This window comes from Anastrepha obliqua, chromosome 3 (assembly GCF_027943255.1).
Source record: "Anastrepha obliqua isolate idAnaObli1 chromosome 3, idAnaObli1_1.0, whole genome shotgun sequence".
NCBI lineage: Eukaryota > Metazoa > Arthropoda > Insecta > Diptera > Tephritidae > Anastrepha > Anastrepha obliqua.
This window is the reverse complement of record NC_072894.1, coordinates 11,916,954-11,944,223: the sequence shown is the minus strand read 5'-3', so window position 1 is coordinate 11,944,223 and position 27,270 is coordinate 11,916,954. Positions and strand designations below refer to the sequence as shown.

General features: G+C 37.0%; 3 protein-coding genes across 8 annotated transcripts in view; 2 read left to right on the top strand and 1 right to left on the bottom strand.

Annotated features, from left to right (window-relative positions):
* Nucleotides 1-872: 872 nt before the first annotated feature.
* Nucleotides 873-6,449, bottom strand: LOC129241326 (parkin coregulated gene protein homolog). Of its 2 annotated transcripts, XM_054877585.1 has the most exons (6): nucleotides 6,353-6,449; nucleotides 6,105-6,259; nucleotides 5,958-6,028; nucleotides 5,719-5,901; nucleotides 1,391-1,581; nucleotides 873-1,328 (listed from the first exon to the last, which is right to left on the bottom strand). In XM_054877585.1, the coding sequence occupies exons 2-6, from the start codon at nucleotides 6,156-6,158 to the stop codon at nucleotides 1,051-1,053; spliced, it is 777 nt and encodes a 258-aa protein (XP_054733560.1). In that variant the 5' UTR covers nucleotides 6,159-6,259; nucleotides 6,353-6,449; the 3' UTR covers nucleotides 873-1,050. The 2 variants fall into 2 exon arrangements, with proteins under 2 accessions (XP_054733560.1, XP_054733559.1); XM_054877584.1 differs by lacking the exon at nucleotides 6,353-6,449 and having other exon boundaries at nucleotides 6,105-6,342.
* Nucleotides 6,450-6,513: 64 nt separating this feature from the next.
* On the top strand, nucleotides 6,514-8,388 carry LOC129241325 (prostaglandin E synthase 2). The gene is made up of 3 exons (XM_054877583.1): nucleotides 6,514-7,418; nucleotides 7,484-7,890; nucleotides 7,953-8,388. The coding sequence occupies exons 1-3, from the start codon at nucleotides 6,703-6,705 to the stop codon at nucleotides 8,039-8,041; spliced, it is 1,212 nt and encodes a 403-aa protein (XP_054733558.1). The 5' UTR covers nucleotides 6,514-6,702; the 3' UTR covers nucleotides 8,042-8,388.
* Nucleotides 8,389-8,964: 576 nt separating this feature from the next.
* The window catches only part of LOC129241038 (tyrosine-protein phosphatase non-receptor type 61F), a 90,554-nt gene continuing 72,248 nt past the window's right edge, over nucleotides 8,965-27,270 (top strand). For all 5 annotated transcript variants that reach the window (XR_008582121.1, XM_054877171.1, XM_054877170.1 and 2 more), the window contains exon 1: nucleotides 8,965-9,714. Coding sequence is in view for 4 of the 5 variants with exons in the window: in XM_054877171.1 (XP_054733146.1) it covers nucleotides 9,556-9,714 (159 nt within the window). In the remaining variant the exon portion in view is untranslated. The remainder of the gene's footprint in view (nucleotides 9,715-27,270) is intronic.

The following is a 27,270-nucleotide window of genomic DNA, read 5'->3' as shown; positions in this document are numbered from 1 at the left end:
TTTAAGTGTGGTCCATTCATAAAAAGGTTGATCCTGCAATCTGTGCGAACAACCGCGGAATTTGTCTCTTAAACATGGCGTACAAAGTTCTATAATTCAAAAGACTGAAGCCTGCCATCAACCAACTGATTGAACCTTTTCAGTGTGGCTTTAGACCTGAAACATCCACACCTGACCAGGTGTTTACAATACGCCAAGTCTTGGAAAATACCCATGAAAGGAGAATCGACCCAAGCCATATTTTTGTGGTTTTCAAGGCCGTATTCGACAGCAAGGGAAAGGAATTGCCTGTGTGCCGCGATGTCTGAGTTTGATATCTCCGAAAAACTAATACGGCTGTGGGAGATAAAGTTGAACAAAACCAGCAGCCACGTCAGAATTGGGAAATAGCTCTCCGCGCAGTTTAATACCAAGTGAGGTTACAGACAGAGTGACTCGCTGACAGTGAGACGTTTTTAGTCGTTGGTTAGGTGATGTCGCCCGAATAGATACAAAGACTCCCGGCTCTATGTATTCGAGTATTCGATGAGGTACCAGCTGGTGGTAGCAGCGGAAGAGAAAGGCCTCCTTAGCGTTGGAAAGGTCAGGTGCAGAAGGGTTTGACTTCACTTGGTGTGTCCAACTGGTGCGCTTTGTTAAATTCGGCCAAAGTTGATTAAGCGATTATCGCGCCAAACAAAAAGAAGAAGAAGAAATAAAAACAAAATACATAGTTTTAACAGTTTTGGATTTTGAATTTATTATTTTTTCAAATATATTACAGATAAATATATGTATGTACACATCATCCAATGTTAAACTAAATACATATTTTAATAAATCAAAAAACCATAGATTTTCCCTAAATTAAATGCGTATAGTAAATAAAAATCTACCAACTGCGGAATTTGAATCAATAGTGTTGAGTGTCCGCTCAAAGAAAGGCTGCTAACGTATTTGATTGCGTACATATTGCGTATATATGTATGTATGTTGCTATGTTTGAACTTTATAATTTCCTTCCCCCTTGTAAATAAACCTCTATAACTATTATTTTGAACTCGGCCTATTTCATTTGGTTGCGTCAACACCAAATTTACCGGCCGACGGCGTACATATCGGATGCGTACTACTCTCATAGGTGGGAATCATGTATTTGATGTTGATGAAGGCGTTTGGTCCTCCGCAGGTCTCCAACAAAGACAGGGTGTCTTCAATTACATCACCAATACGACGACTACGATCAGGATCAACACCAGAACCCAAGTTAACGTTGATATTTTTATATAAATTGCAAACTGCTAAAAGCTGGCGGTAATATGGAACAAGTGCTTGACCAACACATGGCCCTGCGGTGTAACGTGTCGTATTTTAATGACTGCTAATATTTACTATCAGGTTTTTAACCTACCAACCAAAACCATAGTCTGCAATACCTTTAGTGCTGATATTATTATTCGTTTATCGTGCGTGTTGAACGCCCTTTTAAGTGGAAGTATCAATTTTGGCAGAACCGGCAATATTTTGTGTGGTGCTTTTAGTATCAGATCCATTGCAGCTTCCTGTGCCAGTGAACGTATATCAATGTCGCTATCGGCTAAACTGAATTAAAAACCATTAGCTTACATAGAAATTCTAATAAATGTCATACAGCTCAAATACATCAAACAATCATATAAAATAAAGTCCCAAAATATGTATGTACATACGAGTACTCGATGGTTTCTGTACTCGTATATGCAGATTTGTTATTGGGCCGCATTCATACAAACAAAATACAGAGAACGTTAACATTAGCAGTAACATTCTCTGCAAATTACATATATCCTCCCGAGTGCGAGTAGCAGGTAGAAGCAAGATGGTGGTGGTAGACCAACAACAACGATTTGTAGATCAACAGAAAAAGAAAAACTATGTTACGAACGAAAAACGTGTAACTGGAAAAGTGTGTGGTGAGTGGGTTAAAGTAGCGGGTTAAATTTGTTTTTGGGTTTATGAGCTGTTGGAATATTGTTGTTGTTGTCGCAGTATATTTATGCCAGATGGTAGATTTCACCCATTCTAATTTTAACCCGTAATAAAATAAAAGTAAAATATATCGCACTTGTTACGTTAAAGCGTAACAACTCAAAATGTGAACATTTTCAGTAGAGACGAAAAACTGTTTCCGTAAATATTAATAATATATAACAAGGAAAAAAATATGTAATTGCACGAAAATATCATTAAAAACAATATAACGGTTGTTTCATTCTTATTTGTTTAGTAGTTGCGCTAAAATAACAAATTTTTGAGTTGTTACTCTTTTTCTGAAATTTTTGTATACACTTAGTGGTGTTATTTTGAGTTGTCTCTGTTTAACTGAAAAAATAACACGTAACTTAAACAAACTTAAACAAACCGTTTGGTTGTAAACAGGCACAATTCAAAATGTTACAGTTTATGTGACACAAATTTGTTCAAACACTTGGAGACAACTAAAAATGTAACTCTTTAGTTGAGACAAAAGAAGTCATTCTGAAAACAAAGAGAGAGTCATAACGGTTTTTTTAACGAAAGACTAGACAAACCACTGAACGATTTTTACAGTGGGTAGAGATGACCACTGTACATTGTTTTCTTGCAAAAAACTAAAATTTGGAAATTTTGAGTTGTTACGCTTTAACGTAACAAGTGCGATATATGTAACTAAAATTTCTTAGAACAGTTGAACTTCTCATCATTATGTAAGTAACTCTAATGCAAAAGTTCTCACGAGCATAAAAATAACGAATGGTTTATGCTCCCAGAATGACCAGAATTTGTATCCAGTGATTGTTGTAACAGCAGAAGCATTTCCCTTCAGTGTGGGAGTGCTGCTGTAATGACAGTCCTTGGCCGAATATAAATCCAAGTTGTTTCGCTAAGGCCAAGTCGTATGCATTACGGGTGTCATGAGTACAACCTCTGGCGATGCTCTAAATGCTATGCTGGATTTGTTCCCCTTGGATCTTAAGATACAACAGGAAGCAATAAAAGCGATGTGTAGACTCCATAAATATGATTTCTGGCACGAAGACGGAACTTCGGGACACAGAGAAATCTTTAAGTTGCTATTTCAGCAGTATCCACTGTTTTTGGCACCTAAAGATGACCTGATACTCAAATTACGCAAATGCGGCAATCCAGAATGCATGCGGGGAGGTTTGACGAAAATTTTCTTTAGCGATGGGTCCAAGATGGGAGGATAGGAGGATGGTTCCATGTGTAGAAGTCCACGCAAGTGGGGAAAGTTACTGATCGCCATTCACTTGGGAATGGCCAGGACGATTCTTCTGCATATGGTTCAAGCAGCTCACAACGGCCGGGATTAGCCCACGTATCCTCTGGGTCGCTTCCGAACACCCGTTCGGGAGTGAGCTAAAGTGAGAAGGCGAAACATTCCAGGATAGCTGGTTGTGCGTTGGGTTTGGGACCCGCCACTTAAAAATCCCCCCCAATGAAAACTTTAAAAAAGCCTCGGATGAGACCTCCCTATACTGATGACGACCCCTGCAAACGAACTAAGGACTATGATTTGAGGGCATGCACCTGGAATGTCCGGTCCCTTAATGGGGAGGGTGCCTCTGCCCGGCTGGTTGATGCCCTCGTGAGAGTAAAGGCTGACAAGTACTGTCGTTCACTCCGGTGGACGAGCGTCTTGCAACAATCCGCATCAAAGCCCGTTTTTTTAACATATCGCTAATTTGTGCCCACGCCCCGACGGAAGAGAAGGACGATGCGACCAAAGATTCTTTCTATGAGCGCCTGGAACGTTCCTATGAGCGCTGCCCCCGCCACGACATAAAAATCAAAGATTGTTCAAGAATGTAAGAAGAAACTTAATTATGTCGCAAGACAAAACAGGCTTGTACTTATATGGGTTCCGAGTCTCCACTCCGGTGTTCAAGGAAACGAAATTGCCGACGAATTGGCCAACCGTGGATCAGCGGTGCCCCCACAGGGGCCAGAGCCAATAATCGGAATCAGTTCCGCAGGAATCATGAATTGGATCAGCGATTATGTAGGCAATCTACATAAAGAGCGATGGTCCGGTCTAGAACGCTGCAGAACTGCAAAGTGTTTTGTGACAAGTCCGAACAGAAAACTGTCAAACGTTCTACTAGAACTTTCTAAGGAAAGACGTTCGGTAGATGGTGGTATTATTACAGGGCACAATCCATGGGGTAAGCATATGACCACCATTGGAATCATCGAGGACCCGGTATGCCTGCCATGCTTGGAGGAGGCGGATAGCACTGAGCACTTTATCTGTGAGTGTCCTGCCTTTGCTAGAGCGCGACTACGAGTATTGGGTTCCGATGTCATGGGAATGAGTAATATTCGTTCTCTAAAACTGGAGGATATTTACAGATTTGCCAAAGAATGTGGAAAATTCTCACAGGACTAACTATCTCTATCTCTGTCTCTACTCTTTGCTATCTCTTTCTCTGATACTTTTCTCCTTTCCTCCCTGACTATCTACCCTCTTTTCAGAGCTCTAAATACAATGGGCTTTTTAGCCTGAGTATTTTAGGAGTCACCAAATCAATTTTCAACGTAAAGCCGACTGTCATGCGAACGGAATTTGTATCCGGCCAAAGACCTTATCTGCCTCAATTTAACGCGAATCGATTCCAGGTGATATCAATTGACCAGCCAACTTGTTTTTCACTCGCCTTGAAAATTAGGATGTCAACACAAAATGAAATGTCAAAAAGCTATTCCATTTTAAGGGGGTCTTCTGGTCTCCAGCGAAAAAAAAATCGATTTTTTTTTTTTGCATAATTTTGTTGTGTGTGTATGCGAGAATACGCCACAGAAAGGATTTTTTGAAAATCGCATTTTTTCACATTTTTCTGGGCACCGAAGTGTACCCTCCTCCGGCCGTTTTATCATAAACTTTATCTTTAAACGCGTTTCCCCGAAAATCGTGTTTTTTAAGCATTTTGGTCACACTTTTCATAGTAGTTATACTCCGATTTCAATGGTTTTGGTCTTAAAAGGTTCGGAAAACTTACCGCTAAGTTTCTTCGTGTACGATTTTTGAAATTTTTTTTCATTCCATTTTTATAACCTTTTAAAGTTCAAAAAATGAGCAAAAAAAAATTTTTTTTGCAAATTGTTGCTTAACTTTTGAAAAAAATTAAAAAAAAAAATCTGTCACGGGAAAACTTAACCAGGGCAACTCTGAAGACAACGCATATCTAATTTTTGCTTTCTGATTACCCAGGTGGAAAAACCGTGACCAAAATGGAGACCTGTTTCGTTTGGAGGTGGACGTCTTCAGCGCCATTTCAAGGTCGCGGGTGTTAATTTTTTTCAAAGTCAAAACCATTTTTTAAAAGCCCATACATGTACCTTTAAAATAAAAAATTTTTTTTTTTAAATATTCACAGGATTTACAATCAATCCCCAAAAAAACCGTTCATTTCAGGGCCTCGAGACCAGAAGACCCCCTTAATGCTCCTATATTTTCTATTGCCGTAACAATCTAATGTAAAAAACGTTGTTGTTGGTCTAGTGCCACCACCTTTAAATTTTTTTAAATTCGCATTGAGTCAAGGACTATTACTGCACTCAGCTCAATACGCGTATATGGGAAACAATTCGCGGGGATTACAACAACACCAGTATCACAGTAGGAATCTTCGTGTTGCTCTGAGTAAAACAAAATTTACTTTGATAAAATAAATATGTATGTGAATATTATGTACATACCCATCTACAAATATTGGCAAGTAATAACAGTAGTCAAGGTCCTTCGGATCACAAAACCATTTTACTGTTCCCGTAGCACCCTCCCCACTACCTTTAATTCTTTTGGCTACCGGTATATCACCACGACGAAAATACATTTTGAACATTGTCTCCTTTACAGGTTTTTTTTTGTATATATAAATTCTATACGAATTTTGGATTAAATATTGACTTTTTAGTTTGGATGATTAGAGTCTCACCTTGGCGGTGGTTCCACTATGGTATTCTTCTGCAGTGCCTGATATGTAAAGGCAGGAACCGAACGTAGAGGCTTTGACACAATTTTTTTAAATAAGATATAAATTTTGCAATTTCTGTGGTGAATGTAGACGCATGCCAATACTTACGAGCTTTTTTCCCCGATAAAAAATATTACGACAATCCTTTCCTGATATGTGCATTATTGGTTTTGTGTCGTTAGACTATTGCCTTTATTCCTAATTGCCCGCTTATATTTGTGATTCTGTGATATATGAAATTTGTGCCGTAATATATTTTCACACTGAAATGTACATAATAAAAATGCCGAAAATTTGTAATTAGAAATTTTAATTCAATGGCTTTAAAAATATTTTCCGAAATATATTTTACTGACACTGGAAGTGTATGTTGCCTTTGTAAAATGAAATTTCATTGGAATAAATTGAAAATCATTACTGGCGTTTTGTTTCTGATAGTTGTTTTGATTTTCATTCCATTCCATTTAAAACGAATTTCAGTAAAAAACTAAAATTATGGTGAATAGCCGCCGCTAAATGTCACTGATTGCCGTGATCTGCCTCAGTTGGCATCACCAAAGTTCTGAAACAGCTGATTAACGAAGAGGCCACTTCAAGATTGATTCTAGTCAAAATTATTATCTTCAATAATTTTCCGCTCGGTATTAAGTAACACATTTTATTTAAATAAATTTACTTTCTGAAGATTTTGTTAAAACTCGCGGCAATGTCGACTTTGCGTATAAGTCGGCGACTTGTGACATGTAGTGGATCGCGTCCAATTTTCGGCAACGTGTTACCTGTGTACCGGGCAATTGGCCAGCAGTATAGGCATTATGCGTCGCAGCTTACTCCAAAACCGACCAGTACATTTAAATTGGCTCTGATTGGAGCAGGCATTGGTGCCGCTTCTGGCACGGCATATTCTATATATGGGAATTGGAAGGATAAGGGTTCGCACATGGAACACCAACGTATACCACCGAAAATTCTACGCGACCTACCTGATATTAGAATAACAAAGAAATACGTTAATCCGCGTGATGATTCCAATTTAAAAATAATACTGTTTCAGTACCAAACCTGTCCGTTCTGTTGCAAGGTACGCGCTTTTCTCGATTACATGGGCATATCGTACTCGGTGGTCGAAGTGGATGCAGTATTGCGACAAGATATAAAATGGTCCGAACAAAAAAAAGTTCCTATGGTATTGGTGCAGCAAGACGACGGACGTTATATACAATTGACCGATTCGAGCGCTATTATATCCCTGCTGGCTTCATATTTAAATGACAAACAAACTGATATAGGTTATTTGGCAAGTTTCTACCCAACAATAACATTTTTCGACGACAACGGTAAAAAACGGCTGGACATACTGAACAAGTACTTCCTTATGTATCAGGATAAAACGCCGAAACATGTTACTCAAGATATGCAGGAGTGAGTGAGACGAGATTAGCTAAATCGGTGTAAATAATTTTTATTTATTTTTGGGGATTTCGTAGGAATGAGAGAAAGTGGCGCACATGGGCGGATTCGCATCTTGTGCATCTTATATCACCTAACTGCTACCGTACGCTAGGCGAAGCTCGTGAAACGTTTGAATGGTTTTCAAAGGCTGGAGAGTGGGATATTTACTTCCCCTCATGGGAGCGCAACTTAATGGTTAATGTTGGCGCCATTGCTATGTGGGGTATTAGCAAAATGTTGAAACGCCGGCATGGCCTCTCCGACGATGTACGAACACATATATATGATGCTCTTGATAAGTGGACTAAAGAATTGGAAAAGCGTAAGCAGAAATTCATGGGAGGTGAACGCCCAAATCTAGCAGATTTGTCGGTGTTTGGAGTACTTAACAGCATGGAAGGTTGTCAAGCGTTTGGAGATTGCATGGCAAATACGAAAATTGGTATTACATCCGTTAGTGAAACATTGTAACAAATTATATAATTTTTTTTTCTATTTTTACAGGCGTATGGTATAATAATTTAAAGGAATTGGTTGACCATAATCGTGGTAATTTAATAAGGCGTACAGGTTTGGTGCCGCTCCCTGCTTAGTGCTACATACACGGTTAAGAGTGCCAAGAAATTGGTTTAACGGTTTTACTTTCACAGAAAATACTATAAAGATTAAATTATTATAATTTTTTTTCAGTTCAATGCGCACACTAAAAATGTAATAAAATGATTAAAGTTGCTTTCGAAAAATTTATTTGAAAGTGAAAAAAGTGTGTCTTGACGATGGCTGCCTCTGCAGGCAGTATCGAAAGTTTTTATACAATTCATTTATTACCATATTTTTGGCGTGCTTGGAAATACCAAAATTGTTACTATTACAAGATTATTATTGTTGTATGAATAAATCGCGCTTAAATGACGCTAAGCTACTTTATTTCGATATCAAATATGCGTGTTTTGTTGTTTTTATAAATGTAATTTCATGTTTTTCAAAACCTAATAAAAATTAATTTAATTTAATATATGGAAAACAACAATAAATTATTATTTTACAATAAAAAAAGGAGCACTAGCTGCCAGGGCTTACGGCTCAAATATGAAAATATCACTTATAATTTACTTGCACACAAATTAATTTACATTTTTACATTCCGCCCCCATCCTCGTAATCCGCAGCATCAGTTAGCTGTATTTTTCGCGATTTTCGTGATGTCACCTCGTCTTCCTCCGAGCTGTACGCGCTCAATTCATCCGACATATCATTGTTAGCATCTAAATCGTTGTAGTTGTGGTTGCTTTTATGAGTATTTGTACTCGTATTGCTTTTCGTCGTTTTACTCATTTTTTTAATTTAATTTTAATTCAATTTCCTATATTTGAAAAATTTAAAGAACCTAATAAAATAAAGCTAACATTATCTTTGTCACCCTGCCTTTTACTCACCACACACTGATTTGAGACTGGCAACATCTTATGTTACTTTAAAATGCGACCATGCAATGTTTTACACAGAAACACTTTACGATACACAGCCATCAGACAAAAAGAGATCGAGGAACTAAAACTGCGAAATTTTTTATATTGCTTAATTTTTATTTGCAAAATGAAAAAGTACGATTGACAAAAAGTGTAAACTGGTACGAAGAAATTTCTATTGTGGTGTGACGAATATTATGCGCGTGATTTCCTTTCGCCAATTTAGGAAATTAATTTCGAAGAACTCGGTGTGCCGCGACAAGTTCTTAGCTTTTTTTTTATTACTAAAGTGTGCGACTTGATTTTTTTTCTAATCTACAATACAAAGCAACAAAATTATTGAAATTGTGTTGCCAATATCTGCCTTGACCACCGTAAAAACAACTCATCGTTGTAATCGCCACATTTCATTTTGCAATTGCACAGTTTTTTTGTTTCAATTAGTGGCATAAACGAATACGATTTAGTTTTTCACCAAACTGGCTTTTTGACGTATATCGTTGGAATAAAGCCGCATCGCTCTAACTCAACGGGGGAAAAAGTGGCCAGCTGCTGCGAATAAAAACATTTTTATTGAATTACTGAAATAAAACATTAAGCAGAAAACTAAATATAAAACGAAGCGAAACGGTTAAATAATGGCTTCAACGACGAATAAGAGTGATACCTCAGTAAGCCATGAAGTCACAGCTAATGCCGGGAGCACCACAGCGGAAGGCGATATCAACATGAGCGGTAGCATCGAAGCGGAGTATAATAGAATTGCCAATGGTCAGGGCTGGCTTAGATTCTACCAGGTAAACAATAAACAAAACACAAGCGGTAGGGTGAATACTCCCGTCGTTTGCCTTTCAATATATTCATATATCTGGAAACATATTTGTTGCTGAATATGTTGAGAAGGTCCATTGCAACTTTATTCAACAAATCCGTTAATACTAACGTTTTTTGTTTTTCTTAAGCACTTGGTACCTCCCTCCTCTTGTAATAGCCATCGTCTTCTATACAGTTACTTTTTGTTTTTTGTTTTCATCCAACAAAACATCAAGGAATTAGTAAGGAAAACACAGTACGCGAACTAGCTTACATTCTACGTGCGAAAGTGTGAATGTATTTATGGGCACCAATCTAGCGGTTCTCAGTTCTTTTTTACCTGTGTTCTGGTTGCCGGTGTGTGTGAACTACACGTCAAAATCGAAATCTATAATTTCTTCCTTTCGCAGGCATATCCAGGAAACTAGTGAGTATACAGGAAGACGACTCCATACAAGGTGATAGCAGGAGTACAAAAACAAGATTTTAATGTAACTTATATTTGTTTGGGGAAAAAGAAATCCATTGTTTTTGCGTAAAATTTTTGCGCAAGTGCTTTAAAATTGTTTTATGGTCGATGCTACGACTACTAACATGCCGATCAACTTAAATTATTTCTGTGATTTTACCGACATTTTCTTTAGAAACAAAAATTCCTGACCGTCATCGACGAAACCAAAATTGCATGAAATTAGCTGTTACAGTAGCGGCACCATTCACAATTTCAGCGGCTTGGCTGGTATTTTCGACTTTATCAAAGAAAAACTGTAGAATGCACCGAATTTTCTCTTTGTTGACTTCCATTTTAACTCCCTGTAACTCACAACTGAATGGAACAAACCAAAAACAGTAAATAAGTTTTGCTTGTGAAATGTCACCTTGACAACGAGCATAAACTTTAAATAGTTTGATCGATAATTTACGAGATGTCGATCACTACAGCCAACCACCGAGAGAATAATGGATTTCTTTTTTCCCAAACTAATGCAATTAGGTGTTGTGAATGTCAAGATTCCAATTAGAGTTTAACACGTTCACGCCGGCGCGTACCACCGGTGGCTCGCACAAGGCTGCTTCATGGGGCGGCGCGTACCACCGGTGGCCCGCACAAGATTGCTTCATGAGGCGGCGTGTACCACCAATGGTACTTTATTAAACGGTACCTATGAGATGAGATGCCATAAACGACTACCCTTATGAAAAAAATTCGTTTTATGACCTGCAATCGCTTCCGATAGAGCGAAAAGACTTAAACATTGCCGTCTGTGGGCGAAGACCATGAATAACAGCGCCGGCGGGAACATGTTAATCAAACAAATGAAACACAAAAAAACACTTTTCACTTTCCCTCTGGATATCACATATCACCGTGTGTGAATGCGCTTTAGTAAACGGGGTATAAAATGCGATGGGGGCCGGGAATAAAGAGGCATCAACAACAATCTTAATAAGCAAACGTGCAGCAAATCAATACAACTGCAACGGCCGTGATCAAATTGCAAAAGCAGCAAATTCTATACAGAAAATGTCAAAAATCTCAAGTAAAGATAAAATCTTTTCGCAAAAAACAGTGGAAAAAACTTGTTTCGCAGCAAATAACTTTTAAAGGTTTTTATAAAAAAAATCAAAATTTATAAAAAATATACAACCTCAGTACGTGTTTTTATAAATACTATACAAATTAACAGGCGGCCGCCATAGCCGAGTGGGTTGGTGCGTCGGCATTCACAGAGAGAACGTTGGTTCGAATCTCGGTGAAACACCAAAATTAAGAAAAACATTTTTCTAATAGCGGTCGCCCCTCGGCTGGCAATGGCAAACCTCCGAGTGTGTTTCTGCCATGAAAAAGCTTCTACTGGTGTAGTTAATTCTAATTAAAATTGGAGTGTGAGACAATTCCAAATTAAGTTGTTAATCCCAATTAACGCCACCATGTGTCTAGGCTATTACAAAAGCGTGCATATGTACATATATGTATGTATGTATGTCAGGTTATCAAAGGCTATTTAATTTTAGAAACTGTAACTACTTCTACGAAACTTAAATGAAAGGTGATTGAAGTCGTATTCACATAAGGCTATATATGTATAGGGTGATCAATCATGAGGTGCTTTTTTCAATAGTTAAAAAAAAACAAAAATGTAAATTATGTTCAAAACCTTTATTTATCATTTGAAAGGACATTCTTTGACATTTACTTTTTGAATATGACTTCATTCAAATGTTGGCCGCAACTACGCTTAAGGTGGTCCATTCTGAAGGTCCAATTTTCAATCACTCGTTCGAGCATTTCGTGAATAACACGCGTAATGTTGGCTTCCAGAGCTTCAATCGTAGCTGGTTTATCAGCCGTTGTTTTCTCTGGGTGTAAAGGTAGCTCTTGAACCTGTTATGGTTGCTCTTCATCCCAAATACGGCAATTTTGCTTATTGACGTAACCATTGAGCCAGAAATGCGCCTCATCGCTGAACAAAATTTTGCTCGAAAACAGCGGATCTTCTTCAAACGCTGATTTTCATAATACAGTTGAACAATTTGTAGACGTTGTTGCGGTGTGAGTCTTTCCATGATGAAATGCCAAACGCTGTTCAACAAATCCACGATGACAGTTTGCCACAACTCGCGCGCGATCTGTAAAAAAAACGCAAATGAAAAAAACGCCTCTTAATTGATCACCCTATATATGCGTAACATGCATATGTATGTACATATGTATGTATGTCAGCTAAAGGGTTTTCCAATAACAGGTGTTATCTATCGCTATTCAGAGATGATTAACAATTTTTTATGACCGGAATTGGATGGTATTGACCTGCGCAACGTTTATTTTCAACAAGACGGCGCTACGTGCCACACAAGCAACGAAACCATTGATCTTTTACGGGAAAAGTTTCCGGATCGTGTTATCACTTGAAGAGGTGATCATAATTGGCCACCGAGATCTTGTGATTTAACACCTTGTGACTTTTTTCTTTGAGGCCACGTGAAAGAGAAGGTCTACGCCAACAGCCCACGGTCGATTGAAGACCTCAAAGATGGAATTCGTGAGGCTATTGAGGACATAGGGCAGCCAATTTGCAATTCGGTTATAGAAAATTTCATGCAAAGGATATTATCCCGTAAGCGTGGTCGTGGTGGTCATTTGCCTGATGTTATTTTCCACTATTAACGGCATACCTTCTTTTTTATAATGAAATAAACATCCAATCATTTATATTAAAAAATAGCATTCTTCTTTGAATAACAAAATAACACCTCTTATTGCAAAACCCTTTATCTCTAAAATATCTGTACATGCCCCGCAAGAAAATCGATTGTTTCTAAACCGTTTCTCTTTGGATTCGCATCACAATTAGATCACATTAACAATTATATTCTGCATTTTACCAGCAATTTTGTAACCAGCCAGTTCGTGCGAAATTTCTTACCAGCGAGCAATTTTTTAGGTCTGTGTAAGTAGTCCAGTAGTCGCTGGGAGCCAAATCTGGTTCGCGTTGGGGTATATTTTTCTACTCAGCAGCTAAAGAAATCGTGGACTTGCGGTTTTCATTTAGTTTTTGCGATCAGATCCAAAATTATATTTGCTCTCATCAGCAAATAAAACGTCGGCCCCACAAGCGCATTTAATACGCGCTTGCCTATTCTTCAATTGGACTAAAGGTTCTTACTATAGAGGCTGATGCAAGTTACCTCTGTGGCGATTTTCTTTGCAGTCAAGCGGGGCTTAACCTTTATTTTTTACATTCTGCTCTCTCTCATTGAGCTGATTTGACTTAGCAGGTTTAATAGATTTTCCCTTTTCTCTTTTCTGTATCGTCGAATAATATCTTGTGCTATTCTTAGCTTCTGGCAATTATAACAAATTCTGCAATTTTGTTGTAGATTTCACATTTTTTGCGCTGAAAAATTGCCAACTGAATCTGTTCCGATGTAGAATTTGTTGAATTTTTCAGGGTAATTCAGAAATAAAATTTCGACACAATTAAATAGATTTAAGGAAACATTTACAGTCGACACTCCCGCCAGGGCTTAAGAAGTGGACCGCGAACTACCTGAGTGGTCATCATTCGTCGGTGATATTTCGAGACCAAACATCTAAACAGGAAAATAAAGCAAGGTGTCCTTGCTGTTCAATTTCTATATTTCGAAACTGCCCAGTCACAAGAGGAAGTCTCCCTGGTCTCATACGCCGACGATTTCACGATAATGGCGTCGGGCAATGACATTGATGGCCTACGCTCCAAGGTAAGCTACTACATCGCCAGGCTTTCTCGCTTTTTCACTGCGAGAAACTTACAACTCTCCCCCATTAAATCCATGGCGACCCTTTTCACCACCTGGACAAAGGAGGTCAAGCTAGAACTCAAGGTGAAAGTCGATGACACACAAATTCCGACGGTTAACAACCCCAAAATATTGGGAGTTACCTTTGACAGCTTGCTCTCCTTCTCAGCGCATACAACCGCTATTCAACCTAAAGTACGGAATCGCAACAAGGTTCTCAAGTCGTTTGCAGGCAGCACTTGGGGCAAAGACAAGAAAATGTTGCTGTCGACTTTTAAAGCAATATGCCAACCGGTTCTAAACTATGCTGCGCCTGTCTGCTCGCCTGGAACCAGTGATTCGCATTGGACGAAGCTTCAGACCTGCCAAAACACTGCATTAAGGACCGCAACAGGATTTCTTATGATGTCACCGATACAACACCTACACGATGAGGCCCTTATGCTGCTTGTTAAGGAGCATAACAAATTGCTCAGTAAGCAGTTTCTGCTAGGGTGTTACCGCAGGCCTTACCCATGCAGACACCTGCTTGAGCCTGAGCCACCTCCCAGGCACATCAGGAAGCATTTCATCAACTACGCGGACGAGATACTAAACAAAACAGACAGACAGCTACTGGATCGGACAGTGAACAGACAGGCCATAAACGACATTCATAGGGAGACTTTCACCACCTTCTTAAGCTCCCGACCCCCGAATGTCGTTATCGGAGTCCAACCACCACCAATTGCAGACGAAAAGCTCCAACTTCCCCGAGTGTCCCGCGTAACCTTGGCACAATTACGTTCTGGATACTGTTGCAGGTTAAACTCCTACTTACCCAGAATCGACTACGACATACTGAACATATGTCTAGAATGTGAAGGCACCCCCACGATACTAGCCACCTTTTCACATGCCCCAACAAACCCACTCATCTAATACCCCTCTCCCTCTGGACTCAACCCGTCGAAACTACTAGTTTCCTGGGCCTACCGTTAGATGAGCTAGACGAAGACGACCGGTGATTACACTACACTGACAGGGCAAAGTTACTGCTACAACAACAACAACATTTAATGATACATCAATTTCATGTTTGCTATATTTATTAAAAGAAATAGAAATTTAAGGTATTGAAATAATAAAACCGAATATTAATGACTGCCACTGTGCAATATAAAAGCAATTAAAATAAACTATATATACATTTTTTTAATTGCATTTCTTTATTTAATATGTGTTTTTTTACAAAATTGGAAGTTTTTTTTTGGTCATTGTCAGATATTTGATTCTTATCGAGAGGCAAAATCTAGTAATTTTCATTGAAGTTCGACGTAAAAACTTGGGTTACTGAATCAGAAATCTGCTTGGGTTTTCCTGCAGGGAATAAACTTACATACATACCTATGTATGTCATGTCAATAATGAAACCTTCTGACTAATCGTTACGTCATAATACACTCCTCTGCGAATGCACATATTTCTTCGTGTTTTAACGTGTGTTCCATTGCTAAAAACTCGTCATCACTATTGGCTGAAAGCGCGGCAATTGCGGCTTTAAACAAATGAAGCAAGAACTAGTAAGAGTTTATTTTCGTAAATTTTGGTAACAAAACCAAAATCTACTTAAATATGCAAAAATAATCGCGGCTGCTTTATATTGTTCTTGCGGTATTTGTTAACACTATCTCATTGGAATAAAATATGCTTTTATTTTTACTTACACATCGAGAGTAAATTGAAATTTTTAGAGCAGTTCTTCTCAAATTTTATTTTATGACATTTCTCTAGCAAGCTAGCGACATGCACACACAATTTTAAAATACATAACTTTGGAGTTTACCAAAAATTTTATTATTTGTTTAAATTTTTTCTTATATTTAAATTTTTTTTATAAATAGGTACATAATACTCGTACAATTATATCTATAAACTAATATAGTAAGGCAACGCTAGGTTAGGCACATCGAAGGCTTCCGGCTGGCATATTGATTAGGGCGTGATCATATCCGATGCAGGAGATCAGTATCTCTAATTATACAGGGTTTGATTGAAAAGTAATGAGCCTTATTTTTTTAAGCAGTTTTATTAAACCTTTTGACTTATACAACTAATATTCTTCAAAAGATTGGTCCCCGTAAGCCTCCTTGAGTAGCCCAATGGTTTCGGTACTCGTTTTGTTTAGCTTTACGCAAAATTTGATCGGGTAACGTTGCTTCAACGATCGCTGCATTTTCGCCACTGCAAAATCCTAACACACTTTTAAAACAGCTTTCACGCGCGGAGCGATGTTGACTGGAACGAGCGAACTGGGACTGGTTTCTAGTGGAATGGGAAGGTCCAACGATCTTTTTCCCCCACCAGCCGATTCGGTTGATCGCTTGGCAGACGCTCCGCGCGGAAAGGCTCATTACTTTTCAATCAAACCCTGTATGTCGTAGAAATATTCCTTTCGACTGAGTTTTTCAGTAAAATTAAAGTATTGAGGTTTTTGAGATACAAAACTGGTGAAGGTTTTGTGATAAAATGACGTACGTACGTTAAAAGATTGGAAAGCGTGCAAGGATTGCAGAAATATGGGTAATTGGCGCTATGAACACAACTCCAACAGCGGCAATATAAAGACTTATCGACTGGCATCCAATCAAATTAGTAGTAAAAAACTCAGCCAAAAGTTCTCACAAATGTTGTGTGGTCACAGTAACACACGGGACATAAACGGCAGGTCAGAGTACGTTATTCCACAAGTAAACTTTGGCAAGGGGCCTGATTTTGTAATAGAACAGAATGTTTGGCAGAAGGATTTAGAGTCTTATCACCACGCATACGCAATTTCTTTGCAGATCTATCCAAAATGACGGAAGGAGTAGGAGTGGCAATCTTCTGCCCGCAGTTTGATCTCCAAGTCTTACAGGCTTCCGAATCCCGGTAGCATGTTTCAAGCTGAGATCTATGCTGTAACCAAGGCAGCTGAATTCAGCGGTGGAAATTTCACCTCCCCAATACTCGCACGAACACTTCATCGATAGTCAAGCTGCTATTAAAGCAATAATGACTGTAATGACTAGCTCGGAATACGTGTAACCCTGTACGAGCTCTGCGAGAATAGACAGGTCACAGTTTACTGCGTACCAGGACACAAAGGAGTAGAGGGAAATGAGAGAGCTGACGAGCTTCCCAAAGCAGGCATCCGCTTGCCTAGGTTGAGCAAGTCGAACATATACCCCTCACTCTCAGTTTTAAAGGCGGAATTAGACGAGGAATTAACTCTGGAAGCCTCGACCTCCGACAGGATTGCCAAAATAACACTACGAACTTGCAGCACGAAAACAACCAACTTCATTTTATCACTCCCAAGGAAGGAATGTAAAATATTGAATGGAGTACTGGCGGAACATTGTCTCACTCCATATCACGCAGCTAAAATGGGATTGGTTCAGAACGACGTGTGTAACTTTGCGAAGAAGAAGGGGTACGTTAGCATACCTACTTTGCCACTATCCTGCTCTAAGCGGAACTCGTTACAGCTGCCTGGGAACGGTATACTTTTGATCTCTGAAGGATATTGCTGACAAAAGTTTAAACATTTTATTAAAACACGCTAGAACCTGCATCACGAACTATGTTCAATACGACTGCAACAACACTGGTAATACTGCGGACCCTTGTGGTCTATGTCAGCAAAAAAGAAAATGAAACGAACTTCAACATGAACACAAATAATGCCAGATGTTTATTATGCTGAAATTTGTTTTCCATAAAAATTGTAAATTATAAAAATCTCCTTTGGCAAGAGGGCGGGTCATGCCCAATTTTTTACCAGTTCATCTGCGCCATAGTGGTGTCTAAAATATGTGTAACCAATTTCAGACCTCTTCCTGCGCTGATTGATTTTTGACCGTACACGGTCATTTCAGCATTATTGGCCCATAAAAAGAAAGTGTGTTAATTTGTAATTTGAATTATTATGCGTGCATGAATTTCTTGAATTACTGAAGTTACAATTATTGAACGCTTTCCAAATCTGTTTAATGCATTATGGAATGATAATTTATCTATTTCAAAAGGTTAATAGCATAAAAACGTATTGCAAATCAATGTATGTATATACTTACATACCTACATATACACTGTGTCAAAAAAGTTTAACCACAGTGAGTGTTTTTGTTCCAACGTTCGTAATGTTTTTCATGGTAATTTTTGTTTGTTAATTTTTTATAAATAATGAATGAATGATCAGTACAAAAAAATCATGTTTTAAGGTTTCAAACTTAATGCAACATTAAAAAAATGCAACAAATTATCAACAAAATTTTAATCATTTTAGAATCCCTAGTTTCTTTTTCTGGTATGCAGTTTTATAGTTCATTTAATTCTAGTGTACCAGTTGCAGAAAATTGCAGATTTTTAATTTTTTCTTTTTTTTCTAAAAATTTTATTTAATAAAATTCTTCCATAAAATGCTTGAAGGGAAGTATGAAGAGAAATTTCATGATTTTTTTATTTATTTATTTTTTTTTTTTGTAAGTATTGTACAGTTTTCATTACATCAGGGGTTTTCTTTAAGAGCTTGAGAACTTAAAATGCTAATACAAAACAGAAATATTGTTCGAATTAATTTGTTCTATTAAAATCTGGTAGATAGTTTCATGGCATTCATTTTGTGAATATGATATCCAGCATATATCCAACGAGTTGCATGTCCCATTCGAACAGTCTATTTTTGACTACTTTTTTCAATAAATCTGAATAATAAATCTAAATGAGACCAATCAGCAAAAAGTGCGACGCAAGCAATGGTCACTTGGCTGTAATTCTTGCACGATCTGTATTTGATAGGCACGTAAGCCAAGATCCTTACCTAAAAGGCCAACAAGTTTTCAACGGCGACAGATCGGCCTTTCGGAGTTTTCTTGAACACTTCGCTCTATGAAATTCATGAACAGACATTTTTATTTCAAAGTAAATTGTCACGAATATGTAAACGAATCATAATGACTTGCCAAACCTTACTGAACAGAAATGTCAACAAAGTTGCTATTCTCAGCTGTCAAACCGTTATCGATAGATCTCATGCAGCTAAAAAAACACCCGATACAATACCTTCATACAAAATTTAGAAAAAAATTTAGCATGAAAAATATTGTAATACAAAAAACTCACTGGGCTAAGCCTTGTTTGACCGACTGTATATATTGTACATACATACTTATGTATATGCATCATAGCATCCAGAAAAGCACTGGCCTAAGGCAAGAAATGTAAAAAGAAAGAAATATGCACGCAGACTTCCCACAGATATGCCATTTGAGCAAGGCTCGTTATGATTCTGAGAAAATTCATACAGATTAATATTTATTTCGTGCTAAAAGAAATAATACTCAGGCATTGGATAATATTCGCTTCCATTCTGCATTTCTCACTCTCTCTCAAATTATATTTGGTTATGCTTTTCAGCGAAAAGAGGTGAACGGAAACTCACAAAAAGTATAGAAGCGTTTAAATTGAAAGCAAACAACATTCCTGGAAGGTCAGTCAAACGACTAGACGGTTGTCATGTGTTTGGTGAACTTACAGCTAGTAAGTGTTGTTTTGTAGTTGTTGTTGTATTGTTTCGTGCGTGTACGAGGATAGTTCAATAAATTCCTTAAAAACAACTGAAGTCAGCTTTTATACAATTTTGTTTTTTTAATTGACTCTCACTTCGATGTATGTAGTTTTCACAGCGTTTGCTTTACGGTGTTAGAGCTATCTAAAAATTTCTTTTAAGTTTTTGTTTTATATACTTATGTACAGTGGCTCAATAAAGTACAAAAAACATAAACAACCTTCAACTCATTCGTGCATAGAAAATACAATAAAAAACTTGGCAAAATACATGACAAAAAAGAACCCGGACATTTACAGTGAGTCACAGTCAAAGTGAGCCACACTTCCTAGTCATCAGATTTAGTAGAAATTTGTTTAAAAATACCACAGATTGGAAAAAAGGTTTATGTGTTTTTATTGTTTGAATATTAGCTTCAATAATTCATCGATTACATGAAGAACCTTCTTTGTTTATTATAAAAAAATGAACTAAAACAAAAATAATTCACAAATCTATCTCACAGTGAAAGTGAGCCTCCTTTGGCGGAAATAACGGCTTTTAGACGTCGGGGCATTGATTCTAATAACTTACAGGTATATGTGGTATGAATTGCACGCCACTCGTCTTGTAAGGCATCTAAAAGACTTTGTTTTGAAGAAATGCTATGTTTCCGCAGGTTTTGGTCAAGACGGAACCATAAGTTTTCAATTATATTTATATCTGGAGACAGCGGTGGTACTTCCAATACGTGGGGGCAGTTATATAATAGATATTCCCGCGCAACAAACGACTTGTGCTTAGGATCATTGTCCTGGTAAAAATAGAAGTCGCCTTCGATCCCTAGTTTTCGACACTTGGCTTAAGATTTTGCTTCAAAACGTCTATATAAACGTATTTATCCATTATGCCTGGAATATGTTCAAGATTTCCAGTTCCACCACCTGCCATGCAGCCCCAAACCATGACGGAGCCACCGCCGTGCTTCATACTGGGAGTTAGGTTTTTCGGCTGAAACTCAGTGTTTTTTTGTCGCCGTACCATCTTCTTACCGTCAGAGCCAAATAAGTTAAATTTACTTTCGTCAGTAAAGAGAACCTACAAAACTATTATTATAGCCTCTACGTTGCATTATACCGTTATGAACCTTTTGCTAGAAACTCATATCCTTGTAGACATATTTCAGCGCAAACTCCAACCTTTTTTTTCGATTTTTGGTGCTAATAAATGGCTTGCTTCTGGCCGTACGACCATTATAACCATGCTTTCTGAGAACTCTTCTTACAGTTTCGGGGTTAACGTGGATATTTAGCTACTCCTTAACCATCTTCGTCAATTTTGGAGCACTAAGATGAGGATTTTTCTTCACTTCCCGCAAAATAAATGCCTCGTCCCTTTCTGAAAAAGCCTTTTTTTGCTTTCTTTCGGCTTGTTTCCTACTCTTCCTCCTCCATCTGTATGATGTGCTGGACAGTTCCTCGACTTTTATTCACATATTCCGCAATTTTTCTTTGGGATTTTCCTTTTTTAAAAAGATCAATTACTAACTGTCTAATTTCAACACTTGTTTGTCGACCCATCTTTATAACCCGCTTGATAATAAACAACTAAAACACTAAGAATAAGATGCAAGCGAAAATTAATATCCAAAAATACATATCCCGTTATTTTAAAAAAAACAATGTTAGGTGGCTCACTTTGAGTGTGACGTTAGTTTGTGCGTTTGTTTTTGTTCTTCATTATTACTCTTACTTCGGCAGCAAACAAATAGGAAAAATACAGTTAATACATGCTTGTGTACATGCTCACTTGATAAAGTTGACAAAAAATAATGGGTGTTTGAAAGTATTTACAAAAGTTGTTTAAACAAATATCTCCAAGGAATTGGTGGCTCACTTTGACTGTGACTCACTGTATGTAAAGTAGAGTTAGTCAAATAATATTTAAGAAAAAACAATATAATTAATGTTTAGTCGGCAAGCCTTTATTTTTTCTCACAGCATTCAGTCTTCTTGGCATGTTAAAGGATTTATTTTCCCCCACTCTCCTTTAATATCATCTTCTAGGTCTTTCTTGTTTCTAATAACAAGGTTTTTTAGTTGGTTTTCCAAATGAGCCTGCAGATGTTCAATTACATTTACATATGTATGTCTGGAGACTGTGGAGGTGTTTCAAGTACTCTATGACCGTTGTAAAAATATTTATTTTAAACTAATATTTCGTGGCTCCTCCCCTTGCTGTTAAGACGGCCGCAATTTGTTGAGTCATACTGGCTACGCACTGTGTTATCTTCATCTTAAGATTTTGGTCATTATACAACACATCTTCAATGTTTTCCTTAAGCTGGTGTATTGTGGTATTATTCCGCTGGTATACTGCCGATTTGATGAGGTATGCCCAACAATTTTCGATGGGGTTAAGGTCCGGTGAATTGCCAGGCCATTTCAAAACCATTATTTCCATTGAATTCAGACAATTCATGCTCATCCTGGATATGTGACATGGAGCTCCATCTTGCATAAAGGTGTATTCGTCTCACTTACACTTCAGGGTTTCTAAATATGGCAGCAAAACGTTTTCCAGCACCTCCACGTACTGGACAGAGCGCATTGTTCCCTCAACAAAATGAAGCAGACCTTGAGGTTAGAAAGCTCCAAACCATAACGCTTCAGAATATCGTACTCTGGCTCACCTGCGAAATTTGCTGTTTTTGTAACCGCTTCTAATCGGCATTCATCGCTGAAGATGATCTGTAAGAAGAAAACCATAACCACAAAAAGTGTGAATATTCACATCTTCTTACTACTGCTATTTGACAAAGGAAAAAAATGCTGGTCGTCTGCAAAAAAGTCCATTTTCGTATAAGCGTCGTCGTAACGTTCTTTCCGAAATATTTACTCCAGATTCCTGAACCTCTCTTAAAATCATTCGACTTGAAGCATTTCTGTTCCAGAGAACTGTTTGGACGATTTTGCAATCCTGCCTGGTTGAAGTGATGCGTTCTCGGCGACAATTTTGGCGATTGTTTGAAGTTACCGCTAAAATATTGTTGGTATTTTTCAACTTTCTGGCAACATTTACCACAGACGGCTGGGATATTCCAACGGTTCTTGCGATGTCTGCATAGCTCAGGTTCTTGGCTTTCAAAAGAACTGTAATTTGGTGCTTTTGGCCCAGATCAAATCCGACTTTCGGCCCATTTTCTAAAAAAAATTGGATAAATTAAAAAAAAAGGATAATCCACGTGACAAATTCAAAAGATATGTATATTTTGTACTTACTGTTGTTATATATATTAATATTTTAGATATGTATTTGGTCTATCCACTATTTCTGCGATTTCCCGACCGGTTTTACCCTTTTCATGATGACTAATAATTAAATTTCTGACTTCAATTGGGCTTTGTCCACGCTGTCTACCCAATAAAACACGATTGAAATTTTATTTTACTTTATTACGTTTGCTTCTTTCTTTGCACTACTCTTCTACCGAGAGAAAATTAATTGTGGGATTCCCCTTTTAAAGTGTCAAAAAATCGCAATAATGCCAGGTGTCTGACTTATTTTATGACACCAATTATGCGAATGCGAATTGCGAATTTTTTATAACATGGAGGTATTGGATTTGTAAATTATTATTACTATTTTTAAAATCCTATTTGAATACCCAATAGAAAAATAAAAAAAGAAAAATATTTAACTTACATTTCTTACAAAAATGTCGTCGTAAATTTATAGGGCAAGCAATTGTTTAACTTCGATTAAAATTTTGGAAATTTTGAGAATGCTAGTACGAATTGCATTTCTTCGGGCCATACCTACTAAAACAGATATTTTTTGTAGATATTTGTACTGATTAATTGTTCATTCTGCACCAACAAAATCACTTAGAGTGAGTGTTGCCAGAAATAAATGTTCTAGGAAAAATGGCTCACTCTAATAAGCTGTGATCGAACATTCCGAAAAATCGCATTTATCGTCCAATTTGGTTCATACTCATAACTACATCTACACTCAAAGACTACAGCACATACAGTACGTTTAAGGGGTTATATTCCTTGTGAGCCCGAAAAAATGGACGATTGTCATATTTTTTTTTAAATATGTTTTAGAACTTTTATTCAAATGAGGCATACCTATATCATACTGAAGGGTAACTCTCGAAGAATACATTTTGGTGTTTTTATTTAAAAAAAATGTTATTATTCATTGTTGATATCGCCCCTCCACCGAAACGCCGTTTTTAGAGAAGAGGCTTGCGGTGATCACGGTAGCGCATGAGCAGCTCAACTGAAATCAAAAAAATGAAATGATTATTGTAGAAAAATATTTTTTAGTGAATTTGAACGGTTTATTTATTAATTTTTTTTTAATTTTTCTCGATATGAAACCGCTATGCACCCAAAAAACGATTTTTGAGGGGTTGAAAAATTAAAAAAAAATTAATTCCAGCGAACTATGCAAATATTTATAAAAAGTGAACCTTTCAGATTTACCAGGTTGTAACTTCGAATAATTAAAAAAAAGTTTATGCAAATCGGTCAAATAGTTTTTGAAATCGTTCAAAGACAAAATGTAATACGTTTTATCAAAGCCCAACGAATTAGATGGATTGGGCACGTACTGCGCATGCAGAGAGAGCGAAATGCTAGGAAAGCTTTTATTTTAACACCCATTGGAGGAAGAAAAAGAGGACGCCCACAAAAGCGATGGTTAGATGACGTCGAATCAGATCTTAAGCAAATGAACGTACACAACTGGAGAGATGTAGCCATGGATAGAATAAAGTGGAGAAAAATTGTTGATGAAGCTACGGTCCACCACGGATTGTGAAGCTAAGAAGAAGAAGAAGAAGTTTTTGATAAATAATGATCACCGCGACGGTAATTTTCAAAAACCACGACTTCGAGTTAATCGCGTCTAAAGTTTTGCGTGCACTTCATTTATGGATAATTTTTATTCAGGTTGCGCGCGTCCACGGTCTGTAACTTTCATTCTAGTGCTCCGATCTTTATGATTTTTTGAATTTATATTTTTAAGATGATGTACTTTTAGAATATGCCATAAAAGAATTTTCGATTTTTTAGTCCAACACAAGGTATACAACCCCTTAACAACTACAACTTTTAACTGTTAGTAATAATGCTTTCTATTATGCGCTGTAAAGTATTCTTCCTTGGATCCCAAAAATGCAAAAATTGCCTTCGAAAAAATAAACTTTCCAAAATTCTAGAGATTTCTTTATATGCTCATTTACGAAAGCACTGACTTTTTTCTTTTTACTAGGAATATCTATATATATAAAAAGAAGTTACATTTCCTTGGTAATCTTATAACTCAAGAACCGCCGAACCGATTGACACAAAAATTTTAGAGTTCTTTTTTGTCTTTGAGGAGGTGGTTTGTGTGAAGTTTGATTGAAATCGGTGCAGCCGTTCCTGAGTTATGACATTTTATGTGAGTAATGGTTTCCTCTCATACGAAATGCCTATATGGGAAAAACAACAACAAATACACAGCCGCTTATGAGCGTACCGCTTATGAGTTGTACTGTTGTGGTTGTAAGTGTATTATGTTAATATTAATTTTGGACGAAATTATAATAAAAACTGGAGCATTCAAGGAACTGGAAAAACATTTTTAACTTTATTTATTTTAGCATAATTTATTTAGCGTAGAAAATTGAAATGGAGATTAAAGAATCAAAGTTTAATTGCAAGTTTTTATCGGCTCTTTCACCTTACCTGTATATAGGTGACCACCACAATCAAATTTTAAAAAAGTACAGAAAGTATGTTGAAAGTATGTTGAATGAAAAAAATCAACTAATTCAACTGTTTAAACATTTTACGAGTTCTATAAAGAAAACTTAATATGAAAAATTTCTTGCGATATAAAACAAACATTTTATGTATGGTGTTGCGAAGCCCACTGGGAAATGCTAGTATTGTAATAAAATAAAAAAATAAAATATATTCCTAGCTACTCTTCCATGAGAGCTGGCTTTTCTTATCTCTTCTCGCAGTTGAAACTGTAATATATTTTTGAAGCTTATTTTCCTTATTTAATTTTTCGCTTCTGAAGCAATTATATTTGCATTTTGCTTCACAAGCCCTATAATATTGCGCTGTTCCCTTTCTTTCTGGTATTTTACGAAGGGGCCTTCCTAACCTTGGCTTGGAAGTTATAATTCCGCTATTTTTGTAGTCCGGTTAAAAAGCAAAATTCGGGGCCAAATTCAATGCACAATGTGATGCATGATTCAATTATTAAAGGTTTGCTCACTAATGACATTCGATTTTTAACACTCCCTTACACAAGGTTATATTTAAGAAGGTGAATAAAGGGGAACAAATTAAATCCTTTTTGGTAAAAATGGTAGCGAAAAAGTATTTTTTTACTTAAGTGGAAGCAAACAACGAACGGTTTAAAAATGTTAATTAATATTTGAATTTAAATAATGGAACAAATAGAAATTATTAGCGGAAACTGCCAAATCTATATTAAAACAAGAAATTATTTCACTAAATCCAAGATTTTATTTTGAGAATTAATTTTTAAATTTAAAACCGATCGCGAAGTTGTAAAGTTTCGCCAATATGAAACTATTTCGTTAAAAATAAATAAATAATTGGCGGATAAAATTCTGTTTGGCCGAGATCCTCCTCCTATTTGTGACATGCGTCTTGATGTTGTTCCACAAATGGAGGGACCTACAGTTTTAAGCTGAATCCGAACGGCAGATATTTTTATGAGAAGCTTTTTCATACTGGTACTGTACTTCGCCTCCTCTGGACACTTCATCCATCCATTGAAAACAATTTCCGTCAATATCAACTTTCTTATAATCAGGTGTGCAATGTTATCGATTGCGTCGGCACTATCCCATTATTCTCCCTGTCGTAGCTCTTTGGGAAATGCTCTTTTCAAAACATCAATTCCTTCTAAATCACCCTATCATAAGAAATAAAGCTTTTTAAATTCTCCTTTTAGCGATCTCGGAATGCCTCAATTACTCTATCATGTCCTGACTTAAGCGGTATATATTCCATGTCATACTACCATAGTCCTGAACATACCGATGAAAACTCTTTAGCGAGTTGTTGCTCGTAAGCAGACCATATTGAAAATGAAATGTTTTTTCTACAAATTTTACTTTTCCTCCACTTTTACTAAACATTTCTAAAGCTAGCAACCCAGTGTCTTGCTAAGGGAGCTGATTTGTCAAGAACGAACGAACGAGAACGCTGCTTACTGAGCAAACCTTTTATTATTGAATCATGAATGTGATGGATACACTAACAAAACATCTGAATGGCAGTTCGAATAAAATTTGTATTCGATTAGAACTTCTCAGTTTCCAAATGAGCGCGGAATACCTTTCAGATCGAAGAGAAATCAGTTCCGATCTAATAATACCAAGTTGTTTTAGTTTGCGTGGAAATCGCAATGTGTCATAAAGTTAATGAGAATTTTTATTTTTGGAGTCCTAGAAAAATCAATCAACAGCAAGATGATTAAACAGAGGAATGAATGAAACCCCGACAGTATGGAAGTACCTTCTAAACTTATAATACAGTAAAAAATGCAAAAAGTAAATGCAAAACAAACGCATTTACATACATACATACATGTAATAACTGTAATTATAAATGAACTCATTTCTCATATATATATGTATGTACAT